At 40.7% G+C, this 18,091-nt stretch overlaps 2 protein-coding genes across 7 annotated transcripts in view; one reads left to right on the forward strand and one right to left on the reverse strand.

The window, feature by feature from the left end:
• Positions 1–2,523, reverse strand: part of tm2d1 (TM2 domain containing 1) — a 66,351-nt gene extending 63,828 nt beyond the window's left edge. The window contains exons 1-2 of one of the 2 annotated variants that reach the window (XM_033028547.1): positions 1,237–2,523; positions 486–559 (exon numbers count right to left, since the gene is read on the reverse strand). In XM_033028547.1, coding sequence (XP_032884438.1) covers positions 486–559; positions 1,237–1,352 — 190 coding nt within the window. In that variant the 5' untranslated portion in view covers positions 1,353–2,523. The remainder of the gene's footprint in view (positions 1–485; positions 560–1,236) is intronic. The other variant, XM_033028546.1, reaches the window with a different exon arrangement.
• A 4,216-nt stretch (positions 2,524–6,739) lies between these two features.
• The window catches only part of patj (PATJ crumbs cell polarity complex component), a 226,801-nt gene continuing 215,449 nt past the window's right edge, over positions 6,740–18,091 (forward strand). For 4 of the 5 annotated variants that reach the window (XM_033028540.1, XM_033028544.1, XM_033028542.1 and 1 more), the window contains exons 1-5: positions 6,740–7,264; positions 9,258–9,316; positions 15,642–15,811; positions 16,269–16,481; positions 16,912–17,051. In XM_033028540.1, the coding sequence (XP_032884431.1) occupies positions 7,209–7,264; positions 9,258–9,316; positions 15,642–15,811; positions 16,269–16,481; positions 16,912–17,051 (638 nt within the window). In that variant the 5' untranslated portion in view covers positions 6,740–7,208. Of the gene's footprint in view, positions 7,265–7,284; positions 7,364–9,257; positions 9,317–15,641; positions 15,812–16,268; positions 16,482–16,911; positions 17,052–18,091 lie in introns of those variants that run through there. The other variant, XM_033028543.1, reaches the window with a different exon arrangement.

Raw genomic sequence — 18,091 nt, forward strand, 5'->3', positions numbered from 1 at the left:
AGGTGAGACAGAGTGCAAAAAGCATTGGACTCCACTGCATTTGGCATTCTGCTCAAACAATTGGTCAGCCATATCACATAAACAAAATGACACTAAAGAAAGATCCCATATTTTTACTTAGTTAGGTGAAAAGAAAAACCTTTGCTACGTTTGAAACCCATTTAAGAACAGTTTTAGAGAAGCTATTCACAGACCTTTATTAAATACATGTATAGGTTTTGGACAGAACTAATGATCTTTACACTTTATTTGAAAATAATGAATTAAAAAATTTAAGTTTCTCAAACAAATCTGCCTAACCATGTAATTTCCTTGAGGATTTATGCAGTAATGCCAGATACTATCTCACAGGATGGAGACCAAATCCAAACTGTTCTTCCACACCTCTAGAAATAGTCTTCTGATACAAGTAGAAACAGGAAACAATTCACTTATCCTTTTACTCAGAACGTTCATATAAATTATAAGTAGTAAAAAAGTGTTACCAAAGGCAGTATTATTTGTGCAATTTTCTGGTTCTTGTGTTATATCACTTATCTTGGGAGTTTCACAGATATATGTACAGAAGCAAAAGGTTAAGGAAACATTTATCCATACTTAAAATCTATCTCCTCAAGCATGCATGTTTATGTTTTGATTTTAATCATTAATATTTCAAATAATTTAGTATCATTACAAATTTAGCAGCACAGTATATAGGAATTCAATATATTTCAGAAAATTATATACATACGTATCAGGAAAAAAACCCTAAACATTATTGTATGAAATTACTTCAATATGACAATAAACTTGATTTATTAGTACATTTTAGTGCATACATAGTTGAACAAACAGTAAAAATATTGTAGAATCTGTTAGTCTAAATCATATTGGCTAAAGTTAATGCATCACTGCTCACTGTAAAGGTATGCATCACATCAATGCATCCGTTTATACATTTAAGGTACAATGGTCACGAAGATCATCGGAAACTTGCAATCCTCATTGTTTACATATGTCAGTTTGCAAGGCAATCCACTTTTTGGCAGATAAACTACTCGAAATCACATTTTTTTTTAAATGCACGAGTCTCTCTCCAATCTTTTCTGGCAGCATCGGCCGAGAGGATTCCTAATCATGCTAATGATCAAACACTTGTTCCTAATTATGATTATATCGAAAACACCATCACACCTGCTCGATAGGAAAGCCGATTTCTCTATTAATATAAACATGTTGTTATATAAAGGATATTGCCCGAGTCGTAGCTCCTCGCATTTTCCGATGTCAACAGAAGCGACGTTTATGAAACAAGGACAGAGAAACGGAGCCAACAGCAACAGCGACCACAGCTCCCTGGGCGGCGCCATCTTGCAACATGCTCACGTGATGCCCGAGCAGGAAGTTGGATATTTGCATTCGCAGATCAGTTCTGAACTAGGCTGAGCACAATTACAAAACAGCATTGTCATTTCTTCGGTAGTTTCTCCTGATGTGACTAATGAGCTGAAGTAGACAGTCATGTATGAACTCATGACTTAGATAGTAAAGGTGGTATGCCTCCAGTGACTTGAAGAGACTGCATAACTTGACCGTATACTGCAGGGAAGGGGTTATTGTTACCAAGTAGACCATAAGGTTTGTGCTGGGTTTTAGGGCTTAATTATTCAATACTCTCTTTCTTTGATGCCCTAGAGCTGTGTGGGTGTGCTGAAGAGGATGTTGAATTTATTTCTTAATTTACATGTGATTGCAGATATGGAAATGGTCCATATTTTCTAGGGTCTGGTTGTGGATCTTTATTAAGGGTAGTGTTGAAATGTGTGGCTGATTGACAGAGGACTTTAACGTGTATAATTTGAATGTTGACAATTAAAACCTACCAAACCTAGTGAACATAATTTTAGGATAACAGCTAAGAGTGCATGAAGGGACTGCAGATGCTGGTTTACACCGAAGATAGACAAAATATGTTGGAGTATCTCAGAGAGACAGGCATCTCTGCATAGATGGAATATGTGACATTGCGTGTCAAGAACCTTCTTCAGACTGAGTCAAACATTCATTGGTACCTGTAATGCATGGGTGATGCTGGCATCTTACAGTTCTTTGGAGATACAGTATTTCATGACTGTTGATTCAGAGTGCTGCCATGAGGCTTTGAGCCTTTCTCTGATGAAACGGTGTGTAGATTATGATAAAACTATATTTTCAATACCTCCTCATTGTCCCTCATCCCTGCACAGAATATTATATCTGTGGGCCTAGTTTGATGTTGCTCAGTAGGCTCGCTTTTTCTCCCTCTCGTGTTCAGGTCAGGGGTTATGAATAGAGTAGAAGTCCTCCATTTGCAGCTTCCAGGGATGTAGGATAACTAGTAATGATCATAGAATAGTTCTGGCTTTGAGGACAGATAGAACCAAACACAAAACCAAAGCATCATTAAATACAAAACTGAAGTGTTCCTCACTGTTCTTACACAATAACCATTATTGCATACAATTACAAAGCACAAGCATCATTGAGCACAATTACAAAGGTGAAAGACTACTGTTACACAATTATAAAGCTCTGGACTGCATATTTATAAAACTGAAAAGTAACTATGACAAATACAAATAGAAAGCACAACTGTACACAAAAGCTCTTTATAAACATAAGTATATAATACCGAAACTGAAGTATGACAGTCAGATGTCACTATGTATGTTTGTTAAAAATGAAGCGTAATATGTCCTCAAATAAAATACTATTACCCAAAATCTTTATGAACGTGTAACACAGAAGAATTAAGCATGCAATACCTAACCACACTATAGTAATGTCACCATGATATTTCAAGTAGCATGTTTATGAGCATGTGAAAAATTAGGTATCAAGGAAATAAGTGGGATTATTATAGAATTGCTTAGAGACTTAATGGCCCAAATGATGTTGCTAATGAAATGTGAAACTATGCACTTGTGAAGTACACCTGTACTGGGATGGGTACCCCAAACCATCAGATATAATAAATGCATAACCATAACATTGTATGCAAATTAGGTGAACAAAATATTCAACCATAAAATTGGATCTTCAAATTGTATTAAAAAAGTAATAGCAAAATTTGGTATTGTTACCCACAAATTATACACAAATACTGATATATAAATTATGCCAGTTCCCAAAGCTTGCATGTACAATATAAATATGTTTTGCATTTATATGGAACACTTAACATAGACATCTAAAAGAGGAACCCATGGACCAGTTAGCCTTATGTCTTTTTTGGAAAAATCCTGTAATCTATCATTAAGTGTCAGGGGTCTTAGAAAATCATTGTATGATTAAATAACATCAATGGGAAAAATAATTTCAATGGGAAATCACATTTGACAATTTCTGAAACAGTTTTCTAAAGCTGTAATTAGCAAAATAGACAGATAAGAACCAATGAAGATGGTACACTAATTAGACTTTAAAAAAAGATACAAAATAAAACCCTGATAATAAAATAATTCAAGTGATAACATAGTTAGCAAATAATTGAATTATTAAAATTACAGAAAACAGGAAGAATTAATCATTTTTCTCAGATTGGTATATGGTTACAAGTTTGTTGTCACATGAATCAGCATTGAGCTCCCAGCTATTCATAGCTCACACAGATCTGAATTTACTAATTCAGTAAATGTGGGACGTAAACACTCGGATACAATAAAATATCAGGAAGATGAATGGAATGATGGTCACTATTGCAAAGAGTTTTGGGTACAAAGGCAAATCTTACTGAGATTGAATGGTGTTTTGATAAGATCTCTATTGAAGTAATGTGTCTAATTTTGAACTCTGTCGCTGAGGTTGAATAGACTTCGTGCTGTGTATATTCACTAACTTGATTCATGGCATCAGGAGATTGTTCTGTGGAGAATAATTGAAGAATCTAGATCTATGGAGTTTAGATTATCTGATTGAGACATCCTAGATTCTGAGAAGAATTCATAAAATAGATGCTGGAGGTCGTATCCTCCTTGCCTCCAACTCAGAGAAATAAACCATTTATAGTGTCTATTTAACTTGAATTATATTTATTCTTTGGAACCAAAGACAGCTCATGTCACATAACTCCCTAACCAACCTTTTTTCATTATCTTAAGTACATAAAATACAGCCGGAGTAGGCAATAAAGCTCCTCATGCCTGTCCACAGATGAATAAAATCATTGCTGAACTTTTACCTTCGGATCTTTTTCCCGCAAGATTCCCTTACTACCTATTAATCTCTGTCTTCAATATATCTAATGGCTGAGCATTTAGTCCTCTTGGACAGAGAAATCCCTAGATTCACTACCTTCTGTCTTGAATGGCTGTCCCCTGGATTTAGTCAAGGGAAACACCAACACCGCATTTGCTTGTCCATCTCATAAAATGTTGGATATTTCAATGAGATTACTCCATACTCTTCTAAACTCCAGCAAGTGTAAGCCTGTCTCAACCATTTGGTCAAGAATAAATTTGGAGAACATTTTATTGCAAATATATTCTCCCTTAGATATAATACAAAATGCTGGAGTAACTCAGCAGGTAGGACAAAATGGATAGGTGATGTTTCCGGTCTGAAGATGGGTCCTGACATCATCTATCCATTCTCTCCAGAGATGCTGCCTGACCTGCTGAGTTCCTCCAGCATTGTGTCTATATTTTATGTTTTATCTTTCTAATCACTTACACTACCTGTATGTTAACATTAAGTGATTTTTGGACAAAGATACCCAATTTCTTCTGCACACCAACACGGTTCAATCTATCCCTTTTCTTTAGAAAATTAATTTTGCCTTTCTATTTCTCTCCCCATGTTAATTTATTTTTCTCATTGTTCTACCTAACATGCTTTTGTTCATTTATATATGTTCATATCCACCTAATACATAGTGCATCCTCCTCCGAACCTACATTGCCACCTAGCCCTGCATCATAAAGGGGCTGTCCATTGCGGCGACCTAATTGGCGAGTTTAGAAGAGTTTGAAAAAGTGTCAAGTTGAAGACCTTCTTCGACTATGTAGAAGACCTCCTTCGACTATGTTGAAAACTAGCTTCGGGAAAATTGGACACCGAATAGTGGAGTGAAGACGATCTCCTTCGACCTCCCTTCGACTATGTTGAAGACTATCTATGACTACCTTCGATTACCTTCGACTACTCTCGATTACCTACGAATAACATGCCGACCTACTGCGACCTACTTCGACTAAACCTACGAGTAAAAAAAATATTGATTTTTTTCCATGGCAACCTTTTTTTACTCGCAGGCATTTCTCAGCTTGTTGAAAAATACGCCGCGACCTAGCTGAGGCCTCGAGTATGCGGGGACTACTCTCGAGCATTAAGGAGAGTTACAAAGACCTGCTAGGACCTCGTGTCAACCATGCTGCGAGTATGAGTCGAGGGCAAACTCTTCTAAACTCGCGAATTAGGTCGCCGCAGTGGGATAGCCCCTTAAGTAAATTTGAATCTAGTGCAAGATCTCCTCATCCAGAATGAATACGTCAGATTACCGAAAACATTATTAATCTCAAATTGAAAATGAACCCAAATCAATTACTGTTTGCTAAAGAGCATTCTAAATTTTTAGGACCCTATGCATGTTAAAATGCATCCTTCAAACATTGTATGGTACCCTTCTGTAGTGAACTGTAATTGGCGGCGCGACTCACCCATTGCAGCGGCCCCTACAGCCTGTCTGTCTTTTTTTTATTTTTTGTCTAGTTAAATGTAATGTTTGGTGTTTTTTAATACTGGTTTTAAATGTGTATATGTGGGGGGCGGGGGGGAGGGGGAAACTGTTTAAATCTCTTCCCTGTCTGGGAGACCCAACCTTTTTCCTGTCGGGTCTCCGTTGTCGTTGGGGCCTAGCACCGTGGAGCGGCCTTCAGCCTGATCGACCCGGGGGCTCGGGAGACTGCGGAGCTGCGAGGGGGGATGTGGGGCTGGCTGGCCTCGGAACGTGGAGAGCGGTGGTGACTCGCTACTGCGACTCGACTCCTGGGGCTCGGAGGCTCCAGCAACGCAGCCGCAGGTCCGGTGAGAGACCGCTTCCAGGAGCTCCCGCAACACGACTTCTCCAGCCCGTGTCGCAGGGTTGGAACGACCCGGAGCGGGGTCATACATCGCCCGGCGCGGCTTCATGGCCGTGGGACATGCCAGCGCCCGCCGGGGGCTCCAACTTCGAGACTTTTAGACCGGGAGCGGGGCCGTAAATCGCCCGGCACAGCCTAAAATAACCGTGGGACTTATCATCGCCCGCATGGGGCTTGGACATCGGGAGAGACATGGAGAACAGGGGAGAGAAAAGACTTTGCCTTCCATCACAGTGGGTTCACTGTGATGGATGTTTGTGTGAACTAAATTGTGTGTATGTCTAGGAATTGTCTTTGTTTGTATGGCTGTGGAAACAGAATTTCGTTTGAGCCTCACTGAGGCTCAAATGACAATAAAATTGTATTGTATTGTATGGTAACACAGATGTACAAAAGAACAACCATGCTTTACAAACACCACATGGTTTAATTGTTGCTTTTCCTCTGAACTATATTTATGTTCCTTGTACATTTCAAAAATAATTTCCTTTCCATTACTGCTTGTTTATTATCATCTGCTCTATACTGAGCAATCTAATTTCCTTAAAAAAAAAATAAACCTTCCACTTTCAATGCTTGGGAGTTGTCTTGTACAACCTCATAGCTTGCCTCTGGGAGACCCGTGTGGAGAATATTATAAACGGGATTTTAGAAACCTCTGTGGCAATAACCATGCCCGGCCGGGGATAGGTGACCCAAGTCCGGCCGATTACTACCAGGGACGACTACGACTGGCCCGCTCGCTGCCGGGAGAGGTAACTCGATGCCCGGCCGGCAGTGGTGGGTGTTCCGCTGTCCTGCTGATCACTTGCCAGGGATGGCGACCCCACCGCCCGGCCGGGGATGGGTCCCTGGGCCGCCCACTGCCGGGGGAAGTAACTCAATGCCGGGGCTGGGGGTGAGGGACGACCCGCCGCCCGGCTGATCACTGGCAACGATGGCAACCCGCTGCCGGGCGAGGAGACTCAATGCCCGGCCCGGGGGTGAGGGTCGACCCGCCGCCCGGCTGATCACTGGCAACGATGGCAACCCGCTGCCGGGGGAAGTAACTCAATGCCCGGGCTGGGGGTGAGGGACGACCCGCCGCCCGGCTGATCACTGGCAACGATGGCAACCCGCCGCCGGGGGAGGCGACTCCATGGCCGCACGATTTCCTGTCTCAGGTGAGCTGTGAATCACTTCCGCTCGGGCGGGCGGGGGGGGGGGGCAGGTGAGGTGAGACCGGACGGGGCAGCGGCCGCTCAGCTGAGGACGACACCGAGGTAAAGTTATGGGGGGCCGCTGGCCCCAATGACGGAGCTTGGTGACCAATGTTAGCGCAGCGACTGGAAGCCGCGGCCTCAGTGGCCGAACAGAGAGCTCGGGCCTCAGTCAGCTGACGGGTGTGGTAATCTCTGCCGAGTTAAAGAGGAGACAAAGTTTACTTTTTCCACCAAAGATTGCTCTATCTTTCCACAAGGAAGTGGCATTCTGCTAAACATTTTCCGCATGTGTGGACAGACGTATTGCTGGTTTACTCTCCTTACTTTGATTTTGATACAGGATGATGAGATAATCTTTAATGTGTCCAGGTTGTCAATTTGCTGCATTGAGCCAGAATAATCGTAAAATAGAGGATAACTTGGCAAGAAAGAAAAAGAACACCTCATTTAGAACCACAATAAATATCTTTTCTTGAAAGTAGCTGCCACATAATTTTCAGTCTTTTACAGATGTACAAATATTCTATTGAATCAAACTGGTGAGGGCAACTATTAACAATAAGGCAAAATAACACAAAATGCTGGGTCAGGCAGTATCCGTGAAAAGGGATGGTAACTTTTCAGTCAAAAAAATTATTATTTCAAATTTCCAGCAAATATATATATTTTAAATTTTCTTCATGCTAAACTACTTTTAACTTTAAGAATAGTTTTTGACATGGTGCCCCCATCTTCATTAATAAGCTTCTGAAAACAAGCCTTTATGCAGAGCTTTTGTGGAAAAAAAACGATTTTCTGTTTATGCAACGGAAGGATGAAACGATGGCTGAAGTTTCTTGCAAGCCAAGGCACAAGAGCAAAACAGAACGGCTGAAACAAAAACAGAAATGCCAGAGGCACTCGAGGCAAATGATATAGTCAACCAAGCAGAGATTAGTTGATATTTCAGTTCAAAATACTTTCCTAGATCAAAAAGATATCACAGAAAAAAAAGTTTAAAAGAGCATATTTAGTTACATACAGGTTTCCACCATCATAAAACTCTCGAAGTAATTTATAGCAAAAGTTCACCTTTTTGTCAGTGTTCCAATGTTAGGAAAAGTGTCAGGCAATTAGTTTCCTGTTTTTCTCTGATTAGTGTTTTAAGATCTCTTATGTTAATGCTGGAGGGCAGCTTGGACCTCATTTTAACCTATCATTAAATCAAACATATATATTAAAAAATAACTACAGTGACTGTCAAATGCTGAGAAGGTTAACAGGATGATTAATGTTAAAGTTGACATGTACAGGGGCAAAATGAAAGATGGTACAAAAGAAAGCAGATTAAAGAGAAAAGGAGCGGGTGAAATGCAAGAGGGACCAGCAGCCAGGATCTGAATTAAGCTATACAAATCCGAGCATGGGGTTCCCATGGTAGCGTAAAATTATCATCTTATTTTTACTTGGCCCCTCGAACGTGAGGTGAGTTGTGTGATGATCCTGAATTAGTAGTTGGAGGAAGTATACGCCAATAGTCTTATCACATGATAGGAACATGTGATGTTCTGTGGGAGGGGTAAATGTATATTACCTGCATTTGTGTTTTGAATGGAATGGTGACAGGGAGGAGAGCATGTATTATGGATAATGGCAGGATGAAATTCGATGCACCCTCATGAGAACATAACTTAATATGGATAATTTTGAATGTTCTGAAAAATCTCAATGTTACTAACAAAAGGCTAATGGGTAAAAAAGTGTAAACATTTCCAATGTTTATGATTTTTTTTCCTTTCCATGTACGTGTTTAAGTATATATTCAATTTTAAATTGGACATAACTAAACTTTGGAGGACTGTCATGCAGAAAAACTCTGGTAAAACAGCCTTATTAGAGAAACAGAAATTGATTTGAGTTGGTTGCCATATGGATATTGTATTTCAAATCAATATAATTTCTCTTATTATTATAGATTCTTTGAAATAGAGCAAACAATTGAAGATATAATCATGCCAGAAAATCCGTTAACAGGTACTGTCTTTAATAACATCAAAGTTATTCCTGTTTGTCATGCCTTATTTCTCTTGCCATGATTGAATATATGACCATAGAAAATCTATAGTTAACCTCTCTAATAGCACGTTCTTACCAGTTGGCCATGTTCCATTGGCAGTTTAGTCCCACTAGACCCTTCAAAAAAAAATCATACAGCATTTAAAAAAAACTTTAAATTATTTTGAGTTTTATTTTTGTTTCACTATTTAAAGCAATATTTTTAGCCATTATTTGACGGGTTTTGTTTGGGTGGAATAGGGCTACCATGAAAGGTAGAAGAAAATAAATAAAAGTTGTGGACGACATAAACAGCATGAAGGATGTGATAAAGTGGGGAATATGGGAAACACAAATCAGGTGAAGAAACAGGAGGCAAACGTGCAGGAGTCAGTGCACTAGGGAGGTAATAGATGATGATTGGAAAGATCAGTAGCACAATGAAAGTAAGCATAGGGGTTTGGTGATGTAATATCAGCAAAAGCCCACACCATGTTGGCCATGTTCTCGTCTCACTGCTACCATCGGGGAAAAGGTACAGAAGCCTGAGCACCAGTATCTCCAGGTTCAAGAACAGTTTTTTCTCATCAACCATCAGGCTCTCAAATCACCTCGCACAACCCCAAACACAACCTTTCCTCAACACTGAGCTACTATGAACATTACACTACTATGGCTTTAATACATTCATTATCTGGACTTGGCCTATCATGGTCTAACTTACCTGTAATAGCTGATCATTTCTTATATCTTTATTTGTTGTGTTGTTTTTAATGTGCCTGTAAATCTTCAGCAAATAAGAATTTCATTGTGTTGGTCCTGTTGCACATGATAATAAAACATCATTGACTCTCTTGACTATTAAAGTATTGAATACATGAAAGATACATAGGCATAATGAAAATGAGGCAGTGAATAGAAAGGCAGAAAGCATTGTGGATATACTGTAGAGAAGCAAATATGACAAAGGATACGATGGAGTATAGGAAAACATATGAATCAGTGACGCTCGTGGAGTGGAAATTAAAGGAAATTGAGATATCAGATGAAAGGAATAGAGAAAGAAAAAGTCCCTTCGGCCCAAATTGCCCACAGTGACCAATGTATTCCAACTACACTACTCCCACTAGCGTGCAGGGCTCTCACTTAACTATTTTTCCCTGTTTCCAGCCGGGCAACCTAGGCAGCTTTTTAGGTTGCCAAATTACAGTTTAGGTGGTGATTTAAGACGGCTTGCATGACGCGTGCGATAATGGGCTCGGACAAAGTGCATAGTTACCAGTTGGAAATATGCTCAATGAACCATTCACATATTATTTCTGCTTCAAATAAAGTCACAAACTAAACATATTCACCAATCAAGACATGATATATACCACAATGACATGCAGCAAAATTATAATACAGTATCTCAGCTCTTTACACGTTGCAATGAAAGCGATTTCTATTATTTCTTTCCACTTCCAAACAAAAATGTGGTTGGATTATTCAGCGTATGATCAACCTCGGTGAGATCAAGCGCAGGTTTGGCGATCACTTCGCTCAACACCTCCACTCAGTTCGCAATAACCAAACTGATCTCCCGGTGGCTCAGCACCTCAACTCCCTCACCCATTCTGAATCCGACCTCTCTGTCCTGGGCCTTCTCCATGGCCAATGAGGCCCACCGCAAATTGAAGGAACAGCACCTCATATTTTGCTTGTGTAGTTTACACCCCAGCGGTATGAACATTGGCTTCTCCAATTTCAGGTAGACTTTGCTTTCTCCATCCTTCCCCTCCCAGTCCCAGCTCTCCCACAGCCTACTGTCTCTGCCTCTTCCTTTCCTTCTCCCGCCCCCACTCCCGGACATCAGTCTGAAGAAGGGTTTCGACCCGAAACGTCGCCTATTCCTTCACTCCATAGATGTTGCCTCGCCCGCTGATTTTCTCCAGCTTTTTTGTCTACCACCCATTCACACAAGTTCTGTTATCTCATTTTCCTCACCCGCTCCCTACACATTAGGGGCAATTTTACAGAGACAAGTTAACCTACAAAACCAACGCGTCTTTGGGATGTGGGAGGAAACCCACACGCTTGCAGGTAGAATGTGCAAATTCAACACAGACAGTGCCCGAAGACAGGATTGAACATCTCTGGCGTGTGAGGCAGCAAGTCTACCAGTCTACCAGCTGTGCCACTATATTTTGTTTTCCAACACGCAAAAATTATACGTTGATAACTTTGGTTACTAAAAAAAGAAACTATCCATTTTCAGTCTTCAATCCCTAAGTTACGCTATGTCCCTCTTTACAGCTACTGTATGTTTTAATTCAGTTCAAGACTATGCCATACTATGGGGCAATGCATTGGCCATAAAGTTGCTGCCTATAAGTGCCAGAGACCCGGAATTGATCCTGAATATGGGTGCTGTCTGTATGGAGTTTGCTCCTTTTCCCTTTGATCGCATGTGTTTTCTCCGGGTGCTCTGTTTCCATCCACATTCCAAAGGTGTGCGGGAACCTTTTTCAGACCCAACCCAAAACGTAATATTTTCCTTTTGTCCAGAGATTCTGTCTGACCTGTTGAGTTACTCCAGCTTTTTGTGTCTATCTTCAGTTTAAACCAGCATCTGCAGTTCCTTCCTACACACACAATACTATACAATAGAACTTTATTAATCCCAGAAGGGAAATTGTGTGTGTGTGTGTGTGTGGGCACATACACACACACACACACACACACACATACACACACACACACACACACACACACACACACATATAGTTATATATTCATACTAGACTAAGTGGGACCCGTTGGGTCCCAGCATCACACGGGAGGGCTGGTCACCAACGCAATATTGTACCTGTCCACCAATTCCAATACTGCTCGCCAGTGGGGGGTGAGGTGGGGGGCAGGGGGGGGGGCTGTCTGTTGCGCTAGTATGGGTGTTGCGGGCTGAAGGTACTGGTTTCCAGAGGGCTAGTATAGACATTGTGGGCTGTATGGATGCTTGGGCAGGAATCCAACTGTTGCAATGATTTTAAAAGCCAAGCCAAGGCAAACAATTGGGCTGCTGCCACCCGACAACCAAAATTCATTTTGTGAACACAAACTTGTTAAAAAGGCGGGGCAAACAATTGGGCTGCAGACACCCGACAACCAAAATTAATTTTGTGAACACAAACCTGTCAAAAAGGCGGGGCAAACAATTGGGCTGCAGACACCCGACAACCAAAATTCATCTTGTGAACACAAACCTGTCAAAAAGGCGAGGCAAACAATTGGGCTGCAGACACTCGACAACCAAAATTCATCTTGTGAACACAAACCTGTCAAAAAGGCGAGGCAAACAATTGGGCTGCAGACACCTGACAACCAAAATTCATCTTGTGAACACAAACTCGTCAAAAAGGCGAGGCAAACAATTTGGCTGCAGACACCCGACAACCAAAATTCATCTTGTGAACACAAACTTGTCAAAAAGGCGAGGCAAACAATTGGGCTGCAGACACCCGACAACCAAAATTCATCTTGTGAACACAAACTTGTCAAAAAGGCGAGGCAAACAATTGGACTGCAGACACCCAACAACCAAAATTCATCTTGTGAACACAAACTTGTCAAAAGGGAGAGGCAAACAATTGGGCTGCAGACACCCGACAATCAAAATTCATTTTGTGAACCCAAACTTTTTAAAAAGGGCTGCAGCCACTTTACAGCCGCATGGAGGGGACTCACCGTGGAGTAGACGTGCGTTCAGTGTTATTCGCAGCTCAGAGAGCCGTGACCCTCTCGCTTCCTGGTCTGGCAGAGATTGAGTGAGCCACGACACTTCCTGGTTTTATAGTCCCTCCCCCTGCCGCCAGCGGGGGCAGCAGAGAGAATGGGGAATTTTGTAAAAACATTAATATCTCTCTCATTTTTCATCGACGGAAAAAATCCTCCGCACTCATACGTCGGATGGGGGCTCTGAGCGAGGTGGCCAAAAATGACGGCCGTAGGTGGCGCCGTTCTCTCGGAAATTGCAGCACAGTCGGCCAAAAGCGGTCAAGATTGAGATTTAGTAATATAGATATAAATATACACTGTTTTGTTTTCTCGTTTATAACATTGTTTACAGAGTACTATGTTTACATATTCTGTTGTGCTGCTGCAAGTAAGGATTTCATTGTTCTAACTGGGACGTGAGAGAATAAAACACTCTTGACTCTTGACTTACGTCGCTAATGTGTGGGATAGAATTAGTGTACGGGTGGTCGGCGAGGACTCGGTGGGCCGAAAGGCTCGTTTCCACGCTGTATCTTTAAATTAAACTAAAAACACTAAAACCAGAGGGAGTCTAAAGAAGGGTCTCTACCCGAAACATCACCAAATTTCTTCTTTCCAGAAATGCTGGCTGCTCCATGGAGTTCCCCCGCACAATTAAAGCATGGAATAGACTTCACCCTACCATAGTTACCCAACCAGATGCAACTAAATTTATAGTAGCTCTTTTTTCCCAAGAACCCTTTTTTGCTTAAGTCCAAGTCAAGAGTCAAGAGAGTTTTATTGTCATGTGTTCCAGATAGGACAATTAAATTCTTGCTTGCTGCAGCACAACAGAATATGTAAACATAATACAGAACAGGAGATAAAAGTTCAGTGTGTCTATATACCTTAGACCATATATATACACAATAAATAAACAGATAAAGTGCAATAGGCTGTTATTGTTCAGAGTTTGGAGTTTGGTGGTGGACCCTCCAAAACCTCCAGTTTAAATTCCATTTGGAATATTTTTGGAGGACTAGGAAACCAAGAAGCAAGAGTTACTCCAAGGAGTTACTCCAGCTCCAGGGTATGATTCTGGGTGGTTTTTCAGTGGTCGCGGCGAGGCGGCGACCGGACAGCAATGGCGGCCAGATCTCCCACAATGCAAAGGGAGGGAGAAAGTGCCCGGCGCCGACCAGTTGCCGTGGCAGTACACATGTGCAGGGCAGCCGATGATGTGCTGGCTGTGGTTGTGCGCATGTGCAGGGGGAGGATGTGCAGGCCGTGGCAGTGCGCATGTGCAAGGCGGCCGGCCGGATGAGGAGCGGAGACGGAGAGTGACAGAGAGAGAGATAGAGAGGGGCGCCCGCTCAGAGTTGAACGGCATGTGTCCCTGGTGCTTGCCAAGCCAGGCAAAATGGCACCAGGGATCTTAGGTTGCTCGGCGGGACTTTAGGTGGTCATTGGCACCCGGGCAACCGTTAATTTCGAGCCCTGGCCTGTGTTTGGTCCACATCCCTCTAAACCAATCCTATCCATGTACTTGTCTAAATGTTACTTTTGGACCTTATGCCTTTGTCCTCTGGTTCTCGATTCCCCTACTCTGGGCAAGAGACTCAATCTTGATGCGGTTACCTGATCTAATCCTCATTCTTTTGTATACCTTGATAAGATCACCCTCATCCTCCTGCGTTCCAATGAAATTGAGTCCTAACTTGCTCACCCTCCTCCTTCAGCTAAGGCCCTCGAGTCCTGGCATCGTTCTCGTAAATCTTCTCTGCACCCTTCCCAGCTTGACAACACTATAACAGGGTGACCAAAACTGAATATTCCAACTGTGGCCTCACTGTCGCCTTGTACTGCTGTAACATAACATCCCAACTTCTATACTTAAAACCCTGACTGATGAAGGCCAATGTGCCGAAACCCTTTTTGACCAACATATCTGCCTGTGACACCACTTTTAAGGAACTATGTACCTGCATTCCTAGATACCTCTGCTCTAGAAATACTCCGCAATGCCCTGCCATTCACTGTGAAGGTCCTGCCCTGGTTTGATTTCCTAAAATGCAGCATCTCGCATTTATCTGCATTAAAATCTATTTAATGCCCGACTGATCAGATTCTGCTGTCATGTTTGATAAACATTTTCACGATCTACAATGTCATCCACTTTTGTGTAATCTGCAAACCTACTAATCATGCCATACATCTTCATCCAAATCATTGATGATGATGATGACGACAAACAGCAATGCACCTAGCACCGAACCCTGAGGGACACCATTAGTCACTTGTATGATATTATGTTTTAGAAAAATTTGTGTAGTGAATGGTTTGGATTCAGTCACAGCATGCACTGTAGCAGGAAAACATACTGACCAGTTCCCAAACCCTCCACTGTCCCCTCAGCTTTCTCATCTCTACATTTAAATATGGTTCACCATACATATGCCTCCATCATTTAAATAATTTACTCTGACTCAGTTGATAGATTATATTGTGTGCGGTTACAAATGTTTAAAGGGTAGCAATGCTAATTTTATTCAATTAAATTTTCCTTGTACAGTTGATAAACAGCAGGTATTGCAGGCACTGTCTCGCTTGCAGACACGATTACGTGAGAGAGGAGATTCGTCTCAAAACGAGAAGCTAGGTATTTTCCGTGATACAATTGAAAGCCCCTTATTCAATCAAATAATAACCCTTCAGCATTCCATCAAACAACTAAAGGAACAGGTAAGTGCCTAACATGTTTTTTTAATGCAACTGCTTACTTAATTCTGTCTGGAGAGCCACTTGTAAAATATATTTAACTTTTGTGAAATTATATTTCTTTGAATTTTAATTTAAAAAAAACTAATTTGTCTCTCCATGTGTTTCAACTTTAGTTTGACCTGTAATATTCAGAAATCAGATCAACCATGACATTATTAAATCACAGAATAGTTTAGAAGGATGTGAAAAACATTAGTCTGTTTGTACCAGTGTTTCATATCACACAGCAATTAATTTACAGTGAGCACAATAAAGGCCTGACAAATTGTTTGTTAACCTTGTGTGTAACAAAGTCTGTTTTGATTTGGTACATTTTAAACTATTCCATTATGGATTTTTTTAAAGGGCTTCCTTCAGGGAGAATCTGTTGTATTGCTTAAATTTCAAATAATGTAATTGAGTATGTGTTTATCCACAGCTGAACTGCATGTCCACAAATGCATCTCCCAATTTTGACTTTTCACAAGAGGGACTCTTGGTCTTCAATGCAGAACAGTCTATGAACAATGCAGTTGTGGCAGAAGATGCAAAACTCTTTCCAGATATTCCATTTCATGGCCAGTCAGGATTATTGCAGACATCTGAAAAAACAAAAGAGGAGTTTGATAATGTTATGCAAATTTTAGCTCAGGTCAGTATTTATTTTTTAATATAAACAACACCAGGATATTGATGATAATAATGGAGTGAAATGTAATAGCTAGCCTTGACAATTTGATATTTTAACATATCTTGTGGAAAGGGGGAAATTAAACACAGAATTTAATTGCAAGAAAATATATTTTTGTGACACTTCATTTTTAAATGTTCCCTTTTGTATGAATCATGGTAACAGTATTTAGGCTCATCACAAAAGGTAATGCATATTTACAGTACTTATTGATTGGCCAATTTAATCACGACTGTTTCTTAATTTTTGAGAAATTCTGCATAATACTGTCCATTGTCCATTTTTCATTTGGATGTATGCATGTAATTTGTCATGTGCATGTTTGGCTAATTATATATAAACTCAATATTTTTTTGCCTCTGTTAATTCTACATTTGAAAATATTAATTAGGGTCGGCAAGTAGAACATATTGAATTAAGCAAGCCAACAACTGGAAGCCTAGGATTCAGTGTGGTTGGCCTTAAAAACGATAATATGGATGAACTTGGTATTTTTATACGGGAAATACAGAAAGGAAGCATAGCAGAGAGGTAACACTTATGTTTCAACTACATCTTTTTGATATTGATATTACTAGAGCTTTGACATTTTTGAGAGATTATATTAAGCTGTTATGTTCCAGCTGCTGTAATATTGTCTTTCACATGAATTGTCGCTTGCAGGTGATCTTTTTAGTTAACTAGAATATTATGGTAACCGGTTCTCTTGACGGACAAAACTTCCTTTTGCATCTTTGAGTCTTTAACCCTAAGTATCTATAGGCTAATTTGCATCAGAATTAAACATTGTAGCTTTGAATAGATTTTTTTCTGATTTGCTTAATCTACATTTGAAACTGTTCATTAGAGAAGATAAGGAGAACACATTAATTGAACAATCCAGCAACTGGAAGTCTAGGATTCAGTGTGGTCGGCCTTAAAATTGATAATGTATTGCTGGAAGTGCACGGTGATAATGTCGCAGTCAGTGAAACTGAGCATCTGAGACTTAGTGAACTTAAAAAACTGCTGTGTAGCTTCAAAATCAATTAGACTGAAGGTTTGTGAGGTGAAACCAATAAGAACTAACAAAGTCACATCAACTGGAGTGGAAGTGTACAGAAAGAGAAACATTGTCACTTGGAAACAGGATGGATAATAAATGCTAGCCTTGCCAATGATGCTCATATTCTTAAAATATGAATAATGAAATAATTTATGATTTCATGGAAGTTCACATGTTGTAATTGATAATTGGCGGGATTACAATTAGTTCCAAAATGCTGAAACACTTCAAGCTATGGCAATGAGAGTCCAGGACCATGGAAACAGCTGTTGAATGTAGAGTCCAGTTGAGTGCACTTGCCTTTGGGGAACAAGAGTCCAGCCATTGTCAACTCATTCATCTAAGAATGACGGAATATGCAGCTTAATGCAATATACAACAATCCAAAAGTTGTCTCCTATTCTGCCTATGCCTCTCGAAAGCGACTTAAAATCCTGTGGTAAATGATGATCTTGGTGCACAGAAGTAGCTGAGTGGCTGTGGAAGGCAGCAGCTCAAATTCGTCTTTAGCCAGAGTGGTTAAAGC

Source organism: Amblyraja radiata, chromosome 10 (assembly GCF_010909765.2).
Source record: "Amblyraja radiata isolate CabotCenter1 chromosome 10, sAmbRad1.1.pri, whole genome shotgun sequence".
Lineage (NCBI taxonomy): Eukaryota > Metazoa > Chordata > Chondrichthyes > Rajiformes > Rajidae > Amblyraja > Amblyraja radiata.